Genomic DNA, 19,330 nt, shown 5'->3' on the forward strand with positions numbered 1-19,330 from the left:
TACTTACCTGCACTGACCTTACACAGCGGCTCTCGTCATTGTTCTACTCTATCTGAGCATATCCATACTTACCTGCAGTGACCTTACACAGCGGCTCTCGTCATTGTTCTACTCTATCTGAGCATATCCATACTTACCTGCACTGACCTTACACAGCGGCTCTCGTCATTGTTCTACTCTATCTGAGCATATGCATACTTACCTGCAGTGACCTTACACAGCGGCTCTCGTCATTGTTCTACTCTATCTGAGCATATCCATACTTACCTGCACTGACCTTACACAGCGGCTCTCGTCATTGTTCTACTCTATCTGAGCATATCCATACTTACCTGCACTGACCTTACACAGCGGCTCTCGTCATTGTTCTACTCTATCTGAGCATATCCATACTTACCTGCAGTGACCTTACACAGCGGCTCTCGTCATTGTTCTACTCTATCTGAGCATATCCATACTTACCTGCAGTGACCTTACACAGCAGCTCTCGTCATTGTTCTACTCTATCTGAGCATATCCATACTTACCTGCACTGACCTTACACAGCGGCTCTCGTCATTGTTCTACTCTATCTGAGCATATCCATACTTACCTGCACTGACCTTACACATCGGCTCTCGTCATTGTTCTACTCTATCTGAGCATATGCATACTTACCTGCAGTGACCTTACACAGCGGCTCTCGTCATTGTTCTACTCTATCTGAGCATATCCATACTTACCTGCACTGACCTTACACAGCGGCTCTCGTCATTGTTCTACTCTATCTGAGCATATCCATACTTACCTGCAGTGACCTTACACAGCAGCTCTCGTCATTGTTCTACTCTATCTGAGCATATCCATACTTACCTGCAGTGACCTTACACAGCGGCTGTCGTCATTGTTCTACTCTATCTGAGCATATCCATACTTACCTGCACTGACCTTACACAGCGGCTGTCGTCATTGTTCTACTCTATCTGAGCATATCCATACTTACCTGCAGTGACCTTACACAGCGGCTGTCGTCATTGTTCTACTCTATCTGAGCATATCCATACTTACCTGCACTGACCTTACACAGCGGCTGTCGTTATTGTTCTACTCTATCTGAGCATATCCATACTTACCTGCAGTGACCTTACACAGCGGCTGTCGTCATTGTTCTACTCTATCTGAGCATATCCATACTTACCTGCACTGACCTTACACAGCGGCTGTCGTTATTGTTCTACTCTATCTGAGCATATCCATACTTACCTGCACTGACCTTACACAGCGGCTCTCGTCATTGTTCTACTCTATCTGAGCATATCCATACTTACCTGCACTGACCTTACACAGCGGCTCTCGTCATTGTTCTACTCTATCTGAGCATATCCATACTTACCTGCACTGACCTTACACAGCGGCTCTCGTCATTGTTCTACTCTATCTGAGCATATCCATACTTACCTGCACTGACCTTACACAGCGGCTCTCGTCATTGTTCTACTCTATCTGAGCATATCCATACTTACCTGCACTGACCTTACACAGCAGCTCTCGTCATTGTTCTACTCTATCTGAGCATATCCATACTTACCTGCACTGACCTTACACAGCAGCTCTCGTCATTGTTCTACTCTATCTGACCATCTCCATACTTACCTGCAGTGACCTTACACAGCGGCTCTCGTCATTGTTCTACTGTATCTGAGCATATCCATACTTACCTGCACTGACCTTACACAGCGGCTCTCGTCATTGTTCTACTTTATCTGAGCATATCCATACTTACCTGCAGTGACCTTACACAGCAGCTCTCGTCATTGTTCTACCCTATCTGAGCATATCCATACTTACCTGCACTGACCTTACACAGCAGCTCTCGTCATTGTTCTACTCTATCTGAGCATATCCATACTTACCTGCACTGACCTTACACAGCGGCTGTCGTCATTGTTCTACTCTATCTGAGCATATCCATACTTACCTGCACTGACCTTACACAGCGGCTCTCGTCATTGTTCTACTCTATCTGAGCATATCCATACTTACCGGCAGTGACCTTACACAGCAGCTCTCGTCATTGTTCTACTCTATCTGAGCATATCCATACTTACCTGCAGTGACCTTACACAGCGGCTCTCGTCATTGTTCTACTCTATCTGAGCATATCCATACTTACCTGCAGTGACCTTACACAGCGGCTCTCGTCATTGTTCTACTCTATCTGAGCATATCCATACTTACCTGCAGTGACCTTACACAGCGGCTCTCGTCATTGTTCTACTCTATCTGAGCATATCCATACTTACCTGCAGTGACCTTACACAGCGGATCTCGTCATTGTTCTACTCTATCTGAGCATATCCATACTTACCTGCAGTGACCTTACACAGCGGCTCTCGTCATTGTTCTACTCTATCTGAGCATATCCATACTTACCTGCACTGACCTTACACAGCGGCTCTCGTCATTGTTCTACTCTATCTGAGCATATCCATACTTACCTGCACTGACCTTACACAGCGGCTCTCGTCATTGTTCTACTCTATCTGAGCATATCCATACTTACCTGCACTGACCTTACACAGCAGCTCTCGTCATTGTTCTACTCTATCTGACCATATCCATACTTACCTGCAGTGACCTTACACAGCGGCTCTCGTCATTGTTCTACTCTATCTGAGCATATCCATACTTACCTGCACTGACCTTACACAGCGGCTCTCGTCATTGTTCTACTCTATCTGAGCATATCCATACTTACCTGCAGTGACCTTACACAGCAGCTCTCGTCATTGTTCTACCCTATCTGAGCATATCCATACTTACCTGCACTGACCTTACACAGCGGCTCTCGTCATTGTTCTACTCTATCTGAGCATATCCATACTTACCTGCACTGACCTTACACATCGGCTCTCGTCATTGTTCTACTCTATCTGAGCATATGCATACTTACCTGCAGTGACCTTACACAGCGGCTCTCGTCATTGTTCTACTCTATCTGAGCATATCCATACTTACCTGCACTGACCTTACACAGCGGCTCTCGTCATTGTTCTACTCTATCTGAGCATATCCATACTTACCTGCAGTGACCTTACACAGCAGCTCTCGTCATTGTTCTACTCTATCTGAGCATATCCATACTTACCTGCAGTGACCTTACACAGCGGCTGTCGTCATTGTTCTACTCTATCTGAGCATATCCATACTTACCTGCACTGACCTTACACAGCGGCTGTCGTCATTGTTCTACTCTATCTGAGCATATCCATACTTACCTGCAGTGACCTTACACAGCGGCTGTCGTCATTGTTCTACTCTATCTGAGCATATCCATACTTACCTGCACTGACCTTACACAGCGGCTGTCGTTATTGTTCTACTCTATCTGAGCATATCCATACTTACCTGCAGTGACCTTACACAGCGGCTGTCGTCATTGTTCTACTCTATCTGAGCATATCCATACTTACCTGCACTGACCTTACACAGCGGCTGTCGTTATTGTTCTACTCTATCTGAGCATATCCATACTTACCTGCACTGACCTTACACAGCGGCTCTCGTCATTGTTCTACTCTATCTGAGCATATCCATACTTACCTGCACTGACCTTACACAGCGGCTCTCGTCATTGTTCTACTCTATCTGAGCATATCCATACTTACCTGCACTGACCTTACACAGCGGCTCTCGTCATTGTTCTACTCTATCTGAGCATATCCATACTTACCTGCACTGACCTTACACAGCGGCTCTCGTCATTGTTCTACTCTATCTGAGCATATCCATACTTACCTGCACTGACCTTACACAGCAGCTCTCGTCATTGTTCTACTCTATCTGAGCATATCCATACTTACCTGCACTGACCTTACACAGCAGCTCTCGTCATTGTTCTACTCTATCTGACCATCTCCATACTTACCTGCAGTGACCTTACACAGCGGCTCTCGTCATTGTTCTACTGTATCTGAGCATATCCATACTTACCTGCACTGACCTTACACAGCGGCTCTCGTCATTGTTCTACTTTATCTGAGCATATCCATACTTACCTGCAGTGACCTTACACAGCAGCTCTCGTCATTGTTCTACCCTATCTGAGCATATCCATACTTACCTGCACTGACCTTACACAGCAGCTCTCGTCATTGTTCTACTCTATCTGAGCATATCCATACTTACCTGCACTGACCTTACACAGCGGCTGTCGTCATTGTTCTACTCTATCTGAGCATATCCATACTTACCTGCACTGACCTTACACAGCGGCTCTCGTCATTGTTCTACTCTATCTGAGCATATCCATACTTACCGGCAGTGACCTTACACAGCAGCTCTCGTCATTGTTCTACTCTATCTGAGCATATCCATACTTACCTGCAGTGACCTTACACAGCGGCTCTCGTCATTGTTCTACTCTATCTGAGCATATCCATACTTACCTGCAGTGACCTTACACAGCGGCTCTCGTCATTGTTCTACTCTATCTGAGCATATCCATACTTACCTGCAGTGACCTTACACAGCGGCTCTCGTCATTGTTCTACTCTATCTGAGCATATCCATACTTACCTGCAGTGACCTTACACAGCGGATCTCGTCATTGTTCTACTCTATCTGAGCATATCCATACTTACCTGCAGTGACCTTACACAGCGGCTCTCGTCATTGTTCTACTCTATCTGAGCATATCCATACTTACCTGCACTGACCTTACACAGCGGCTCTCGTCATTGTTCTACTCTATCTGAGCATATCCATACTTACCTGCACTGACCTTACACAGCGGCTCTCGTCATTGTTCTACTCTATCTGAGCATATCCATACTTACCTGCACTGACCTTACACAGCAGCTCTCGTCATTGTTCTACTCTATCTGACCATATCCATACTTACCTGCAGTGACCTTACACAGCGGCTCTCGTCATTGTTCTACTCTATCTGAGCATATCCATACTTACCTGCACTGACCTTACACAGCGGCTCTCGTCATTGTTCTACTCTATCTGAGCATATCCATACTTACCTGCAGTGACCTTACACAGCAGCTCTCGTCATTGTTCTACCCTATCTGAGCATATCCATACTTACCTGCACTGACCTTACACAGCAGCTCTCGTCATTGTTCTACTCTATCTGAGCATATCCATACTTACCTGCACTGACCTTACACAGCGGCTGTCGTCATTGTTCTACTCTATCTGAGCATATCCATACTTACCTGCACTGACCTTACACAGCGGCTCTCGTCATTGTTCTACTCTATCTGAGCATATCCATACTTACCGGCAGTGACCTTACACAGCAGCTCTCGTCATTGTTCTACTCTATCTGAGCATATCCATACTTACCTGCACTGACCTTACACAGCGGCTCTCGTCATTGTTCTACTCTATCTGAGCATATCCATACTTACCTGCACTGACCTTACACAGCGGCTCTCGTCATTGTTCTACTGTATCTGAGCATATCCATACTTACCTGCACTGACCTTACACAGCGGCTCTCGTCATTGTTCTACTGTATCTGAGCATATCCATACTTACCTGCACTGACCTTACACAGCGGCTCTCGTCATTGTTCTACTCTATCTGAGCATATCCATACTTACCTGCACTGACCTTACACAGCAGCTCTCGTCATTGTTCTACTCTATCTGAGCATATCCATACTTACCTGCACTGACCTTACACAGCAGCTCTCGTCATTGTTCTACTCTATCTGAGCATATCCATACTTACCTGCACTGACCTTACACAGCGGCTCTCGTCATTGTTCTACTCTATCTGAGCATATCCATACTTACCTGCAGTGACCTTACACAGCAGCTCTCGTAATTGTTCTACTCTATCTGAGCATATCCATACTTACCTGCACTGACCTTACACAGCAGCTCTCGTCATTGTTCTACTCTATCTGACCATATCCATACTTACCTGCACTGACCTTAAACAGCGGCTCTCGTCATTGTTCTACTCTATCTGAGCATATCCATACTTACCTGCACTGACCTAACACAGCAGCTCTCGTCATTGTTCTACTCTATCTGAGCATATCCATACTTACCTGCAGGGACCTTACATAGCAGCTCTCGTCATTGTTCTACTCTATCTGAGCATATCCATACTTACCTGCACTGACCTTACACAGCGGCTCTCGTCATTGTTCTACTCTATCTGAGCATATCCATACTTACCTGCACTGACCTTACACAGCAGCTCTCGTCATTGTTCTACTCTATCTGAGCATATCCATACTTACCTGCAGGGACCTTACACAGCAGCTCTCGTCATTGTTCTACTCTATCTGAGCATATCCATACTTACCTGCACTGACCTTACACAGCAGCTCTCGTCATTGTTCTACTCTATCTGAGCATATCCATACTTACCTACACTGACCTTACACAGCGGCTCTCGTCATTGTTCTACTCTATCTGAGCATATCCATACTTACCTGCACTGACCTTACACAGCGGCTCTCGTCATTGTTCTACTCTATCTGAGCATATCCATACTTACCTGCAGTGACCTTACACAGCGGCTCTCGTCATTGTTCTACTCTATCTGAGCATATCCATACTTACCAGTTATTCCCTGGCTCATCCAGTCATTCAGAGACTCTACCTTCCCAGTGAGGGGTTCCTCCACAGACTGTTAGTATAAAGACTCCAGCTGCAGTCCAGAGTCACCCCTCAGATGTGACATGGTATTTCTTATCATTTCCAATTTTCTTCAGGAGATTGACTTGTAGGAAGTTCTGTAGAGAAAAAAATGTTTAGTTAATATAAGAAAAATGTAGTTAGTTCACATTTAAGACAACATAAAAGTGGTTCGCTCGCATTTAGTTCGCTTTTACTTTGTGTAACCGCTGCGCTACTGAGTTGTTCCCCCTCTTTTTGCCACATATTCAACCAGTCATTGTAGTTTCTTTGATTTGATCAAACATATCTTATTTCTAACAGTGTGGAACACCTCAGGATCACAGCTACCAACCCAGGGAATGTTGTGCTACAATCAGCAGTCATACGTAATAACTACAAAAAGCTTCTGCGAATGGACCATATTTTCTATGCATCACAAAACCAGCGGAGCCTTTGGCCCCTACTACTCAGCCTGCACCCTGGCTCCTGAACGCCTCTTAGCTGCCATTGTGGACTTTTTAAACACAAGCACTAAATGGCTGACGCCTCCTCTGGACACTACCACTGCCCACACTTATTGTGATGTCCCGCTTACCCAGCGAGGACCCTACCAGACCCCTCAGCACTGGAATTCCGCTTGGGAAACGTCACTGAGCCTTCCTATGGAATTCCACCAGGAGAGTGTTAGGGAACATTCCTTCTCTTTACACAAATCACGTCTGTGTATGCAAACACAGCGCATGATGATGCCGCAATTACGCAAATTGCACTGCGTGTCACACACACACGTGTGGTCCAATCGCACGGCTTATACATACATGTTATCTATACACCCTACGATAATGGGAGTCGATTTCTCTAACTGCGCTCCACAGCCGGAACTTAACACCAAAAATCACATTCCGCACTGCGTGCCTCAATAGCAATAACTCCGTGAGGTGGCTAGTCTCTGCTTACACCGACGGGATCAATCCACTCACACATATCATTTCTGTACAGAAAAATGGTTGTGTCACCTCTAGAGCAAAGTATTATAGTATCTGCTTCCAAATCCGATAGTTACCTTTACAATATGCTTTGTCCCACCTTAACAATCAATTTCTATTATGCGGCTAACTTCCGCCTGCGTAATATGCAATCATGTGTACCGCCTTTTGTGCGTCCATGTGTGCACCTGTGCGTGGCTGTATACGCGTCCATGTACTATTGTACTACGTATGACACGTGTAACTGTGAATCGCTGCGTACCTTTGCACATGGCGGGCCGCACCCAGCACTGTACTTGTATTGTATTGTAGTATTGGATGCTGCCACTACGTGCTACCTAAGCTCTTAGGCAGGAACGAAGCTTCACTTATGAAATGCAAATATTTTGCGAATTTTCGCTAACAATAAGACTTTAAACACTTTATCAATTTTAAACACTTGGGAAACAGGAAACTTATCCGATTCTGGACAGATCTAATCTACAATGACTATTTATAACCTATGGCAACAATACAGGGGAACACCTATAGCCCTGCAAGTCCACGGTGTGAGGTGACCCGGAAGAGCCCCCAGCTGTGAAGTTCACATTAAGGCCCTTATTCAGATCTGATCGCAGTACAAATTTGTTCTCAAAATGGGAAAAAACATGTGCACGGCAGGTGGGGCAGATGTAAAATTTGCAGAGAGTTAGATTTGGGCAAGTTATTGTGTTTCTGTGCAGGGTAAATACTGGCTGCATTATTTTTACACTGCAATTTCAGGGTTGCAGACTTTAATATTCTCCTCTCCGGGAGAAGCTGCTCGGGGGCGGGGCTTGAGCGTGACGTCGCTAAGCCCCACCCCCATGATGGTAAACAAGGGAATTTACAAATCTCTGTAAAGGGGGCGGGGCTAAAATGACGCGATTTTGCTATTTTTGCTCCGCCCCCTCCTCTGAGACCCGTGGATTGCCAGCATTTAAATGCCGCGATCAAGGGCGCAGCGGGGGTCCCCCCTGAATCCGGGAGGGTTGTCCTCCCTTCCGGGGGACCGGGAGGGGGTCCCGATTTTTGGGAGACTCCCGGCCATTCTGGGAGGGTAGGCAACCCTGTGCAATTTAGATTTCGGTTTCAACACACCCCACCCAAATCTAACTCTCTCTGCGCATGTTACATCTGCCCCACCTGCAGTGCACATGGTTTTGCCCATTTTGAGAACACATTTGTACTGCGATCAGATCTGAATAAGGGCCCAATTGTATTAAGCCAAGATGTCCGCTAGGAACGCGCAGTATATTTATAGCCATAAAGGCAGCAATCCTGCATATACACACTAATCGCACAGATAGACGCAATGGCTTCCGATGTTGCCGATATAGTGAACATCGGAAGCCATATCGCATGCAGATCGCATGCTTTTTTAGGGCTTGCGAGCCCGATGTGCTGCCGATGCGCGCTCCCGTGTGAGTGCAAGTCGGCAGCCAGATAGAGAGGACAGGCAACACTATATAGCCTAAATTGTGCCACTGCCTGCCGTGCTTTGTGGTCAGGTGGAACATTCTGCACAGTAATTCTCACAGGAAAGTATTCTAGTTTGCAGGGGGGTAACAAAAACCCTACCACTGGCTAATGGGGGAAGGGGATGGGGTGTAATTAGGTGGCATAAAGAAATGAGTTCCCCACCTCTGCATGACCACTTTATGCCCTGATTAATAACATCAGACAGCTCCAACCAATACATGTGTTTGTTCTCCTGGATCCAGGCCATCTAGCAAGATGACCTCCGAGAAAGGTGTGTGTCACCTGCCCAGGACCATACCCTGTTATACAATAGTACAATAGGGAATGTATGCCCTTCTTCCATTGGTCCAGGGTGGTACATATCCAGTACACTGGTGATCATTGGTTGGCTCAAACGGTGTCCTGAGATGTGGTTACAGTTGTTTACCTCTGGGTTCCCGCTCCAAGACCAGTCACACCCACCACATTATCATACCGTAATAAACCATACCTCGGGACGTTCCCACATCCCGCCCGGGGCCGGCAGTGCACTGATGTCCCTCCTCAAATGGACAAAATCATGGCCCTTATTCTGATTGAGTTGGACCGCTGCGTGTGCGTTCGGACAGCCAATGTTTTGTGTTTTGCGCATGTGAGAACACCTCGGTGTGAATTCCGTGCAGAAAATGATTGGTCGGACCCATCCGAGCAGGGGGTGGAGAGGGGCGTGAAGGGCTTGTTGGGCTCATTACCATATGCGTACTCCCCTCATTTCATGGGCGTTCCCATGAAAACACTGGGCGTATGTATGGTAATCCGGCCGTGACGCACGTGTGGGGGGAGAACATATGACATAGCCGGATGCCAGCTGCCCGCCCATATCCCTGCTTTCATACGGAAACATGTCCGAGTGGTCTGCAGCACTCGGAGCTGTCTGACCCCCTCGGTCCATCATCCGATGGTCAGCGACCATCAGAGGATGGGGGAGGTTCCCACAGATGGGGGAGGTGATCACATGAAACATCCACTCGCGGTCCGTACATTCGGCGTCTTACCGCATTCCGACAGTGTGAGCGATCCGTACGGTAGGCCGGGCTAAGAACACTCGGTGGCCGTCCGAAATACGCATCCATACGAATCAACTAGAATAAGGGCCCATGTGCACATGTAACATCTGCCCCCCTGCAGTGCACATGGTTTTGTCCATTTGAGAAGGAATTTGCCTTTGCGAGTAAACCAGAATAAGGGCCATAGTGTATGTGTGTGGGAGCTATGTAGAAATGTTGTGTTATTTGAGTTTATGGACCTTATTCTGGTCCATTTGCAGCCAGCGTTCATTCAAACGGGGAAAGATGTTTTGGCGCATGCGCCGCAGCATTTCTGTGCATACGCCCGGTGCTTGCAGCCACTGCGAACGGACTGTTCCCTGGGTGCACGCATCGAAGGCTGCCGGGGGGGGGCATGGGGCGGCGGAGGATAGTCCCGCATATGGGAACGCCCATCATTTTATGGGCGTTCCCATGTAAATGATGGGCGTTTCCATGGTAATCGACCCGTGATGACGTATACCAGCTGCCCGCCCACTTCCTTCCGAGGGGGCACGCATATCTAAGTGACATGGAACATTTGTGTCCCCACCACATGCCACGTAACACGACTCCTTTGTGTCTTTTAGTTCTGCCACGCTGCCAATAACATTCAAGTGTCTGCTAGAGAACAATCACATAGACCGCCGCATCGCCAGGTTTGTGCTGCCTGTCGGGGCCACCATCAACATGGATGGGACTGCGCTGTATGAAGCCGTCGCCGCCATCTTTATCGCACAAGTGAACAACTACGAGCTAGACTTCGGGCAGCTCATTACCATAAGGTATAATAGACGGTGACGGCCCCTGAATATGGCCAATGCTTCTCTGTTATACCCCATATTGCTATTCCATAGCCCAGAGCAAGAGGGCGACACTCACACATTAATATCTATACATAATGACATTACATAGAGAAACACCAGGACAGAGGGCCCTGCTTGTGACATTGTGCTACACCATCGTATGGCCACTACTACTGCACATGTCCCCAGTGACACAGACCACGTCTCTGCTGCCACACACCAGGAAACGCATGTACATGTCACCTGCATCTCACCTGTCACCCGCATATCACCTGTCACTTGCATCTCACCTGTCACCTGCATATCACCTGTCACCCGCATATCACCCGTCACCCGCATATCACCCGTCACCTGCATCTAACCTGCATATCACCTGTCACCTGCATCTCACCTGTCACTTGCATCTCACCTGTCACCTGCATATCACCTGTCACCCGCATCTCACCTGTCACCTGCATCTCACCTGTCACTTGCATCTCACCTGTCACCTGCATATCACCTGTCACCCGCATATCACCCATCACCTGCATCTAACCAGTATCTCACTGTCACCTGCATATCACCTGTCACCCGCATATCACCCATCACCTGCATCTAACCTGTATCTCACTGTCACCTGCATCTCACCTGTCACCCGCATATCACCCGTCACCTGCATCTAACCTGCATCTCACCTGTCACCTGCATCTCACCTGTCACCTGCATCTCACCTGTCACCTGCATCTCACCTGTCACCCGCATATCACCTGTCACCTGCATCTCACCTGTCACCCGCATATCACCTGTCACCCGCATCTCACCTGTCACCCGCATATCACCTGTCACCTGCATCTCACCTGTCACCCGCATATCACCCGTCACCTGCATCTAACCTGCATCTCACCTGTCACCTGCATCTCACCTGTCACCTGCATCTCACCTGTCACCCGCATATCACCTGTCACCTGCATCTCACCTGTCACCCGCATATCACCTGTCACCCGCATATCACCTGTCACCTGCATCTCACCTGTCACCCGCATATCACCCGTCACCTGCATCTCACCTGTCACCTGCATCTCACCTGTCACCCGCATATCACCTGTCACCTGCATCTCACCTGTCACCCGCATATCACCCGTCACCCGCATATCACCCGTCACCTGCATCTCACCTGTCACCCGCATATCACCTGTCACCTGCATCTCACCTGTCACCCGCATATCACCTGTCACCTGCATCTCACCTGTCACCCGTCACCCGCATATCACCCGTCACCTGCATCTCACCCGTCACCTGCATATCACTTGTCACCCGCATATCACCCGTCACCCGCATATCACCCGTCACCCGCATATCACCTGTCACCTGCATCTAACCTGTATCTGACCTGTCACCTGCATCTCACCTGTCACCTGCATCTCACCTGTAACCTGCATCTCACCTGTCACCCGCATATCACCTGTACCTGCATCTCACCTGCATCTCACCTGTCACCTGCATCTCACCTGTAACCTGCATCTCACCTGTCACCCGCATCTCACCTGTCACCCGCATCTCACCTGTCACCCGCATCTCACCTGTCACCGCATATCACCCGTCACCTGCATCTCACCTGTCACCTGCATCTCACCTGTCACCCGCATCTCACCTGTCACCCGCATCTCACCTGTCACCGCATATCACCCGTCACCTGCATCTCACCTGTCACCTGCATCTCACCTGTCACCGCATATCACCCGTCACCCGCATATTACCTGTCACCCGCATATCACCCGTCACCTGCATCTAACCTGTATCTCACCTGTCACCTGCATCTCACCTGTAACCTGCATCTCACCTGTCACCCGCATGTCACCTGCATCTCACCTGTCACCCGCATATCACCTATCACCCGCATATAACCTGTCACCTGCATCTCACCTGTCACCCGCATGTCACCTGCATCTAACATGTATCTCACCTGTCACCTGCATCTCATCTATCACCCGCATCTCACCTGTCACTTGTATCTAACCTGCATCTCACTTGTCACCTGCATCTCACCTGTCACTTGTATCTAACCTGTCACCTGCATCTCACCTGTCACCTGCATATCACCTGTCATTTATATCTCACCTGTCACCTATATCTCACCTGTCACCTATATCTCACCTGTCACCTGCATCTCACCTGTCACCTGCATCTCACCTGTCACTTGTATCTAACCTGTCACCTGCATCTAACCTGTCACCTGCATCTCACCTGTCACTTGTATCTCACCTGTCACTTGCATCTCACCTGTCACCTGCATCTCAGCTGTCACCTGCATCTAACCTGTCACCTGTATCTCACCTGTCCCTTGCATCTCACCTGTAACCTGCATCTCACCTGTCACTTGTATCTAACCTGTACCTCATCTGTCACTTGTATCTAACCTGTCACCTGCATCTCACCTGTCACCTGCATCTCACCTGTCACTTGTATCTAACCTGTCACCTGCATCTCACCTGTCACCTGCATCTAACATGTCACTTGTATCTAACCTGTCACCTGCATCTCACCTGTCACTTGTATCTCACCTGTCACCTGCATCTCACCTGTCACCTGCATCTAACATGTCACTTGTATCTCACCTGTCACCTGCATCTCACCTGTCACCTGCATCTCACCTGTCACCTGTATCTAACCTGTCACCTGCATCTCACCTGTCACTTGTATCTCACCTGTCACCTGCATCTCACCTGTCACCTGCATCTAACATGTCACTTGTATCTCACCTGTCACCTGTATCTAACCTGTCACCTGCATCTCACCTGTCACTTGTATCTCACCTGTCACCTGCATCTCACCTGTCACCTGCATCTAACATGTCACTTGTATCTCACCTGTCACCTGTATCTAACCTGTCACCTGCATCTCACCTGTCACTTGTATCTCACCTGTCACCTGCATCTCACCTGTCACCTGCATCTAACATGTCACTTGTATCTCACCTGTCACCTGTATCTAACCTGTCACTTGTATCTCACCTGTCACTTGTATCTCACCTGTCACTTGAATCTAACCTGTCACTTGTATCTAACCTGTCACTTGTATCTAACCTGTCACCTGCATCTCACCTGTCACCTGCATCTAAACTGTCACCTATATCTCACCTGTCATCTGCATCTAAACTGTCACCTATATCTCACCTGTCACCTGCATCTCACCTGCCGCCTGCTTCTCATCTGTCACTTGCATCTCACCTGTCACTTGCATCTAACCTGCATCGCACCTGTATATCACCTGTCACCCGCATCTCACCCAACACCTGCATATCTTTTCTACAATATACATAGGGAATAAGGATGGGCTGACACATCCATTATACATGGAGATGTGATAAATATAAATGTTCTCCAGGACTGGCGTGGACAGTACTATAATATTGTAGGGAATATATTATGGGACGTATGTACTGTACACCGATCATCCATACCATTACAACCACCTGCCTGGGTAAGTCCCCCTTGTGCCACCAAGATGGCTCAGACCCACCATGGGCTTCAGAAGGCCTCAGTGGTTGACCCACCATGGGCTACAGAAGACCTCAGTTTTTACCCACCATGGGCTACAGAAGACCTCAGCGGGTGACAAACCCTGGGCTACAGAATACCTCAGAGGGTGACAAACCCTGGGCTACAGAATACCTCAGCGGGTGAGAAACCCTTGGCTACTGAATACCTCAGCGGGTGACAAACCCTGGGCTACAGAATACCTCAGCGGGTGACAAACCCTGGGCTACAGAATACCTCAGAGGGTGACAAACCCTGGGCTACAGAATACCTCAGCGGGTGAGAAACCCTTGGCTACTGAATACCTCAGCGGGTGACAAACCCTGGGCTACAGAATACCTCAGCGGGTGACAAACCCTGGGCTAGAGAAGACCTCAGTGGGTGCCTTGTGGTATCTGGCACAGGATGTTAGCCACAGATCCTGTACATCCTGAAAGCTACGAGGTGGAGCTTTCATGGCTCAGACTTGTTATTCGCATGACCTGAAGGTTCTCAGCAGAACAATGCATCCGCTGGCTTGCCTTCTTCCCATGGTGACATCTTATCCCCAGGTAATGACGCACACATGCCTGGCCGTCAGTATGATGTAAAAGACGAGGCCTCTGTCCACTATTGAGCTCAATGGTCTGGTTCTGACTCTCACATCTCCATTGTGGTACTTTTGGTGGTGGACACTGGTTGTCCTTCCTTGAGCCACTTTTGGTTGATATTAGCCTCTGTACAGCAGGAGCACACCAAGTCCTGCCATTCTGGAGAAGTTCTGACCCATCAGAATGTGGATTTCTTGCTGAGATCCTGCTCCTTTCCTGCCGTGTATATGGGTGTGGTATAAAACCCAGACAGTCGTTTACCCTAGCTCAGGTTTGGCCACACCGGTCCTCGAGATCTACCAACTTTCCATGTTTTCCAGATCACCGATCTGCTGCACAGCTGTAGTCAATACTAACGGTCACATTTTCAAAGCTGCTGCTTCCATTCCTACTATAGATCCACAGGTTCCCTGGAAAACATGCACCGTTGGTAGATCTTGAGGACAGGTTTGGCCACCCCTGCCCTAGCTCTTGTATCATTGTAACAAGATAACAAGAGTTCTTCACCTCGTCGGTCACTGGTGTTATGGCTACTTATATGGGAAACTTTCCTGCCCACTTCTCTGATTATAGATCAGCTCCCACATGGGGAATAATACACACGTGTGCCTGCGTCCAGATCCCCCACACCCCAGTGTATATTGTGTGTGATCTCATGTGACATGCTTGTCTTCTGCTTCTACTCCGCAGCATTACAGCTACAGCAGCCAGTATTGGGGCAGCTGGGATACCCCAAGCTGGATTGGTAACCATGGTGATTGTATTGACCTCTGTTGGCTTGCCCACTGATGACATCACTCTCATCATCGCAGTGGACTGGGCACTGTGAGTGTTATCTGTGTCTGTCTACTGTCCGTCTGTCTGTCTACTGTCCGTCTGTCTGTCTACTGTTTGATTTGACAAAAATATTTCTGTCTAAAACTAATGGTAGTGTGTACCATAGAGTGTAAGCTCTTCTGGGCAAGGAGCTGATCACCAGATATTCTCTGTAAATGTACTTGCAGCTGTCAGCTCCCTGCCCAAACCGGCTCCAATCTGTAGGATCTCATCATATGGGACTCGGAGATATTACTATACTGACGGTGACATTACTGCCTGGGATGGATAAACTGACGGTACCGCCTGAGACTGATATGCAGATGGTACCGCCTGAGACTGATACGCAGACGGTACCGCCTGAGACTGATACGCAGATGGTACCGCCTGAGACTGATACGCAGACGGTACCGCCTGAGACTGATACGCAGACGGTACTGCCTGAGACTGATACGCAGATGGTACCGCCTGAGACTGATACGCAGACGGTACCGCCTGAGACTGATACGCAGATGGTACCGCCTGAGACTGATACGCAGACGGTACCGCCTGAGACTGATACGCAGACGGTACCGCCTGAGACTGATACGCAGACGGTACCGCCTGAGACTGATACGCAGACGGTACCGCCTGAGACTGATACGCAGACGGTACCGCCTGAGACTGATACGCAGACGGTACCGCCTGAGACTGATACGCAGACGGTACCGCCTGAGACTGATACGCAGACGGTGATGTTACTGCATAAGACTGATATGCAGACGGTGCCGTTACCGCCTAAGAGTGACACCTGAGACACTGACGGTGACAGCTGAGACTGATGCACTGATGGTGATGGTACCGCCTGAAACTGATACACTGACGGTGACGCCTGAGACTGATACACTGATGGTGATGCCTGAGACTGATACACAGGTGGTGGCGGTACCGCCTGAGACTCATACGCAGAGGGTAGCGCTTGAGACTGATACACTGACAATGACATTGCCGCCTGAGAATGATACACTGATAATACTGCCTGATACTAATATGCAGATGGGACCACCTGAGACTGATACACTGACTGTGACGTTACCACCTGAGACTGATACAATGATAGTGACATTACTGACAAACTGTCACTCATCCATAACCATGTTTTTGATATAACCAGCCAGATCTGAAGATAAATCTTACTAGTGTATGGGCATCTTTAGACTGATACACTGACGGTGATGGTACCGCCTAAGACTGATAACTGATGGTGACGGTACCTCCTGAGAGTGATAACTGATGGTGACGGTACCACCTGAGACTGATAACTGACGGTGACGGTACCTCCTGAGAGTGATAACTGATGGTGACGGTACCGCCTGAGACTGATAACTGACAGTGACGGTACCTCCTGAGACTGATAACTGACAGTGACGGTACCTCCTGAGACTGATAACTGACGGTGACGGTGCCTCCTGAGACTGATAACTGACAGTGACGGTACCTCCTGAGACTGATAACTGATGGTGACGGTACCTCCTGAGACTGATAACTGGTGGTGACGGTACCTCCTGAGAGTGATACACTGACAGTGATGTTACCAAGTGAGACTGATAGCTGCCGGTACCTTCTGAAAGTGATAAACTGATGGTGATCCTGAGAGTGATACACTGACGGTGACAGTACAGCCTAAAGGTGGCCATACACACGCAGATTTATCTGCAGATCTGGCTGGTTGGAACAAAAACATGGTTATGAATGAAGGCAAATGTTTGTTGACCATTTGCTTGGAAATGCTGGAAAACTGACAAACTGTCACTCATCCATAACCATGTTTTTGTTCCAACCAGCCAGATCTGCAGATAAATCTGCGTGTGTATGGCCACCTTTAGGCTGTACTGTCACCGTCAGTGTATCACTCTCAGGAGGTACCGTCACCGTCAGTTATCAGTCTTAGGCGGTACCGTCACCGTCAGTGTATCACTCTCAGGAGGTACCGTCACCATCAGTTATCAGTCTTGGGGGCAGATTTATTAAGCTTGGAGAAGAGATAAACAGGAGATAAAGCGGAGAAAAGGTAAAAGGAGACAAAGCAGCAGCCAATCAGCTCCCAACTGTCTTTTTCAAACACAGCTGATTGGCTGGTGCTTTATCTCCTTTTACCTTTTCTCCGCTTTATCTCCTGTTTATCTCTTCTCCAAGCTTAATAAATCTGCCCCCAAGACTGATAACTGATGGTGACGGTACCTCCTGAGAGTGATACACTGACGGTGACGGTACCGCCTAAGACTGATAACTGACGGTGACGGTACCTCCTGAGAGTGATAGACTGGCATTACAGCAAATGATCCTGTAATAAATCTGCCTTGTTTTCTGTGGCTGTCTGTTGTGTGATTTGAGGCTCCCGGGGGTCTGTGCATTAGATTGCAGCCCACGTTCCCTGGCCTCAGCACTGTATTCTAGTCTATAACAGGCTGTGCTTGTATGAGGTACAAGCTGGACTTTACTGCTCAGATAATAGTGATTTACATAGCTGTACTGCCAGTACAATGACTCAGTGCTGTGTAATCATTCACATGAGTCCCCGGAGCGTGCAGGGAGACACAACACACACGGAGACACACACACACGGAGACACACACACACAGGCCCTTATTCTGGTTGGTGCGGATATATCCGCGTGCGTTCGTGCCGCCGATGTTTTGTGTCTGTGCATGTGCAGAGGCAACTCTGCGCATGTGCGAACGGAACGCACGTCCCAATTCCGCATGAAATGTGTACACAACGAACAGGGGGTGGAGAGGGGCGTGAAGGGCTGTCTGGGCTCATTACCATATGTTTACACCCCGCGTTTCATGGGCGTTCCCATGAAAACGCTGGGCGTACGTATGGTAATGCAGTCGTGACGCACGTGTAGGGGGCGGACATATGACATCGCCGGATGTCAGCTGCCCGCCCAGATCACTGCTTTTGCACGGAGAAATGCCCTTGTGGTCTGAGGTTGCGGATGATGGGGGAGGTTCCAAGAGATGGAGGAGGTGCATCCGTGAGAAATTCACTCGTGCTCCGTGCGGTCAGCGGCTTAACGCATTCGGACGGAGTGAGAGATCCGTACGAAAGGCGGGGTTTAGGACGCACGGTCCTGCCCGTATATTCGGCTCCGTCCGCACCGACCAGAATAAGGCCCACGGAGACACATACACACACAGAGACACACACACACATGGAGACACACACACACATGGAGACACACACACACATGGAGACACACACACACGGAGACATACACACACACGGAGACATACACACACACGGAGACATACACACACATGGAGACACACACACACGGAGACACACACACGGAGACACACACACACGGAGACACAACACAGTAACACGCCAACGGCCTATTTTATCAGGATGCCAGGAATATAATCCTGCAGAGTAGGGG

General features: G+C 48.7%; 1 protein-coding gene across 1 annotated transcript in view; it reads left to right on the forward strand.

Moving 5' to 3' along the window:
* The window catches only part of SLC1A7 (solute carrier family 1 member 7), a 199,393-nt gene that overhangs the window by 168,439 nt on the left and 11,624 nt on the right, over positions 1-19,330 (forward strand). Inside the window, 2 exon segments of the mRNA XM_083157919.1 lie at positions 10,770-10,964; positions 15,781-15,915. Of these exon segments, the coding sequence (XP_083014045.1) occupies positions 10,770-10,964; positions 15,781-15,915 (330 nt within the window).

The sequence above is a fragment of the Crinia signifera genome, chromosome 8, assembly GCF_055691185.1.
Source record: "Crinia signifera chromosome 8, ASM5569118v1, whole genome shotgun sequence".
Classification (NCBI taxonomy): domain Eukaryota; kingdom Metazoa; phylum Chordata; class Amphibia; order Anura; family Myobatrachidae; genus Crinia; species Crinia signifera.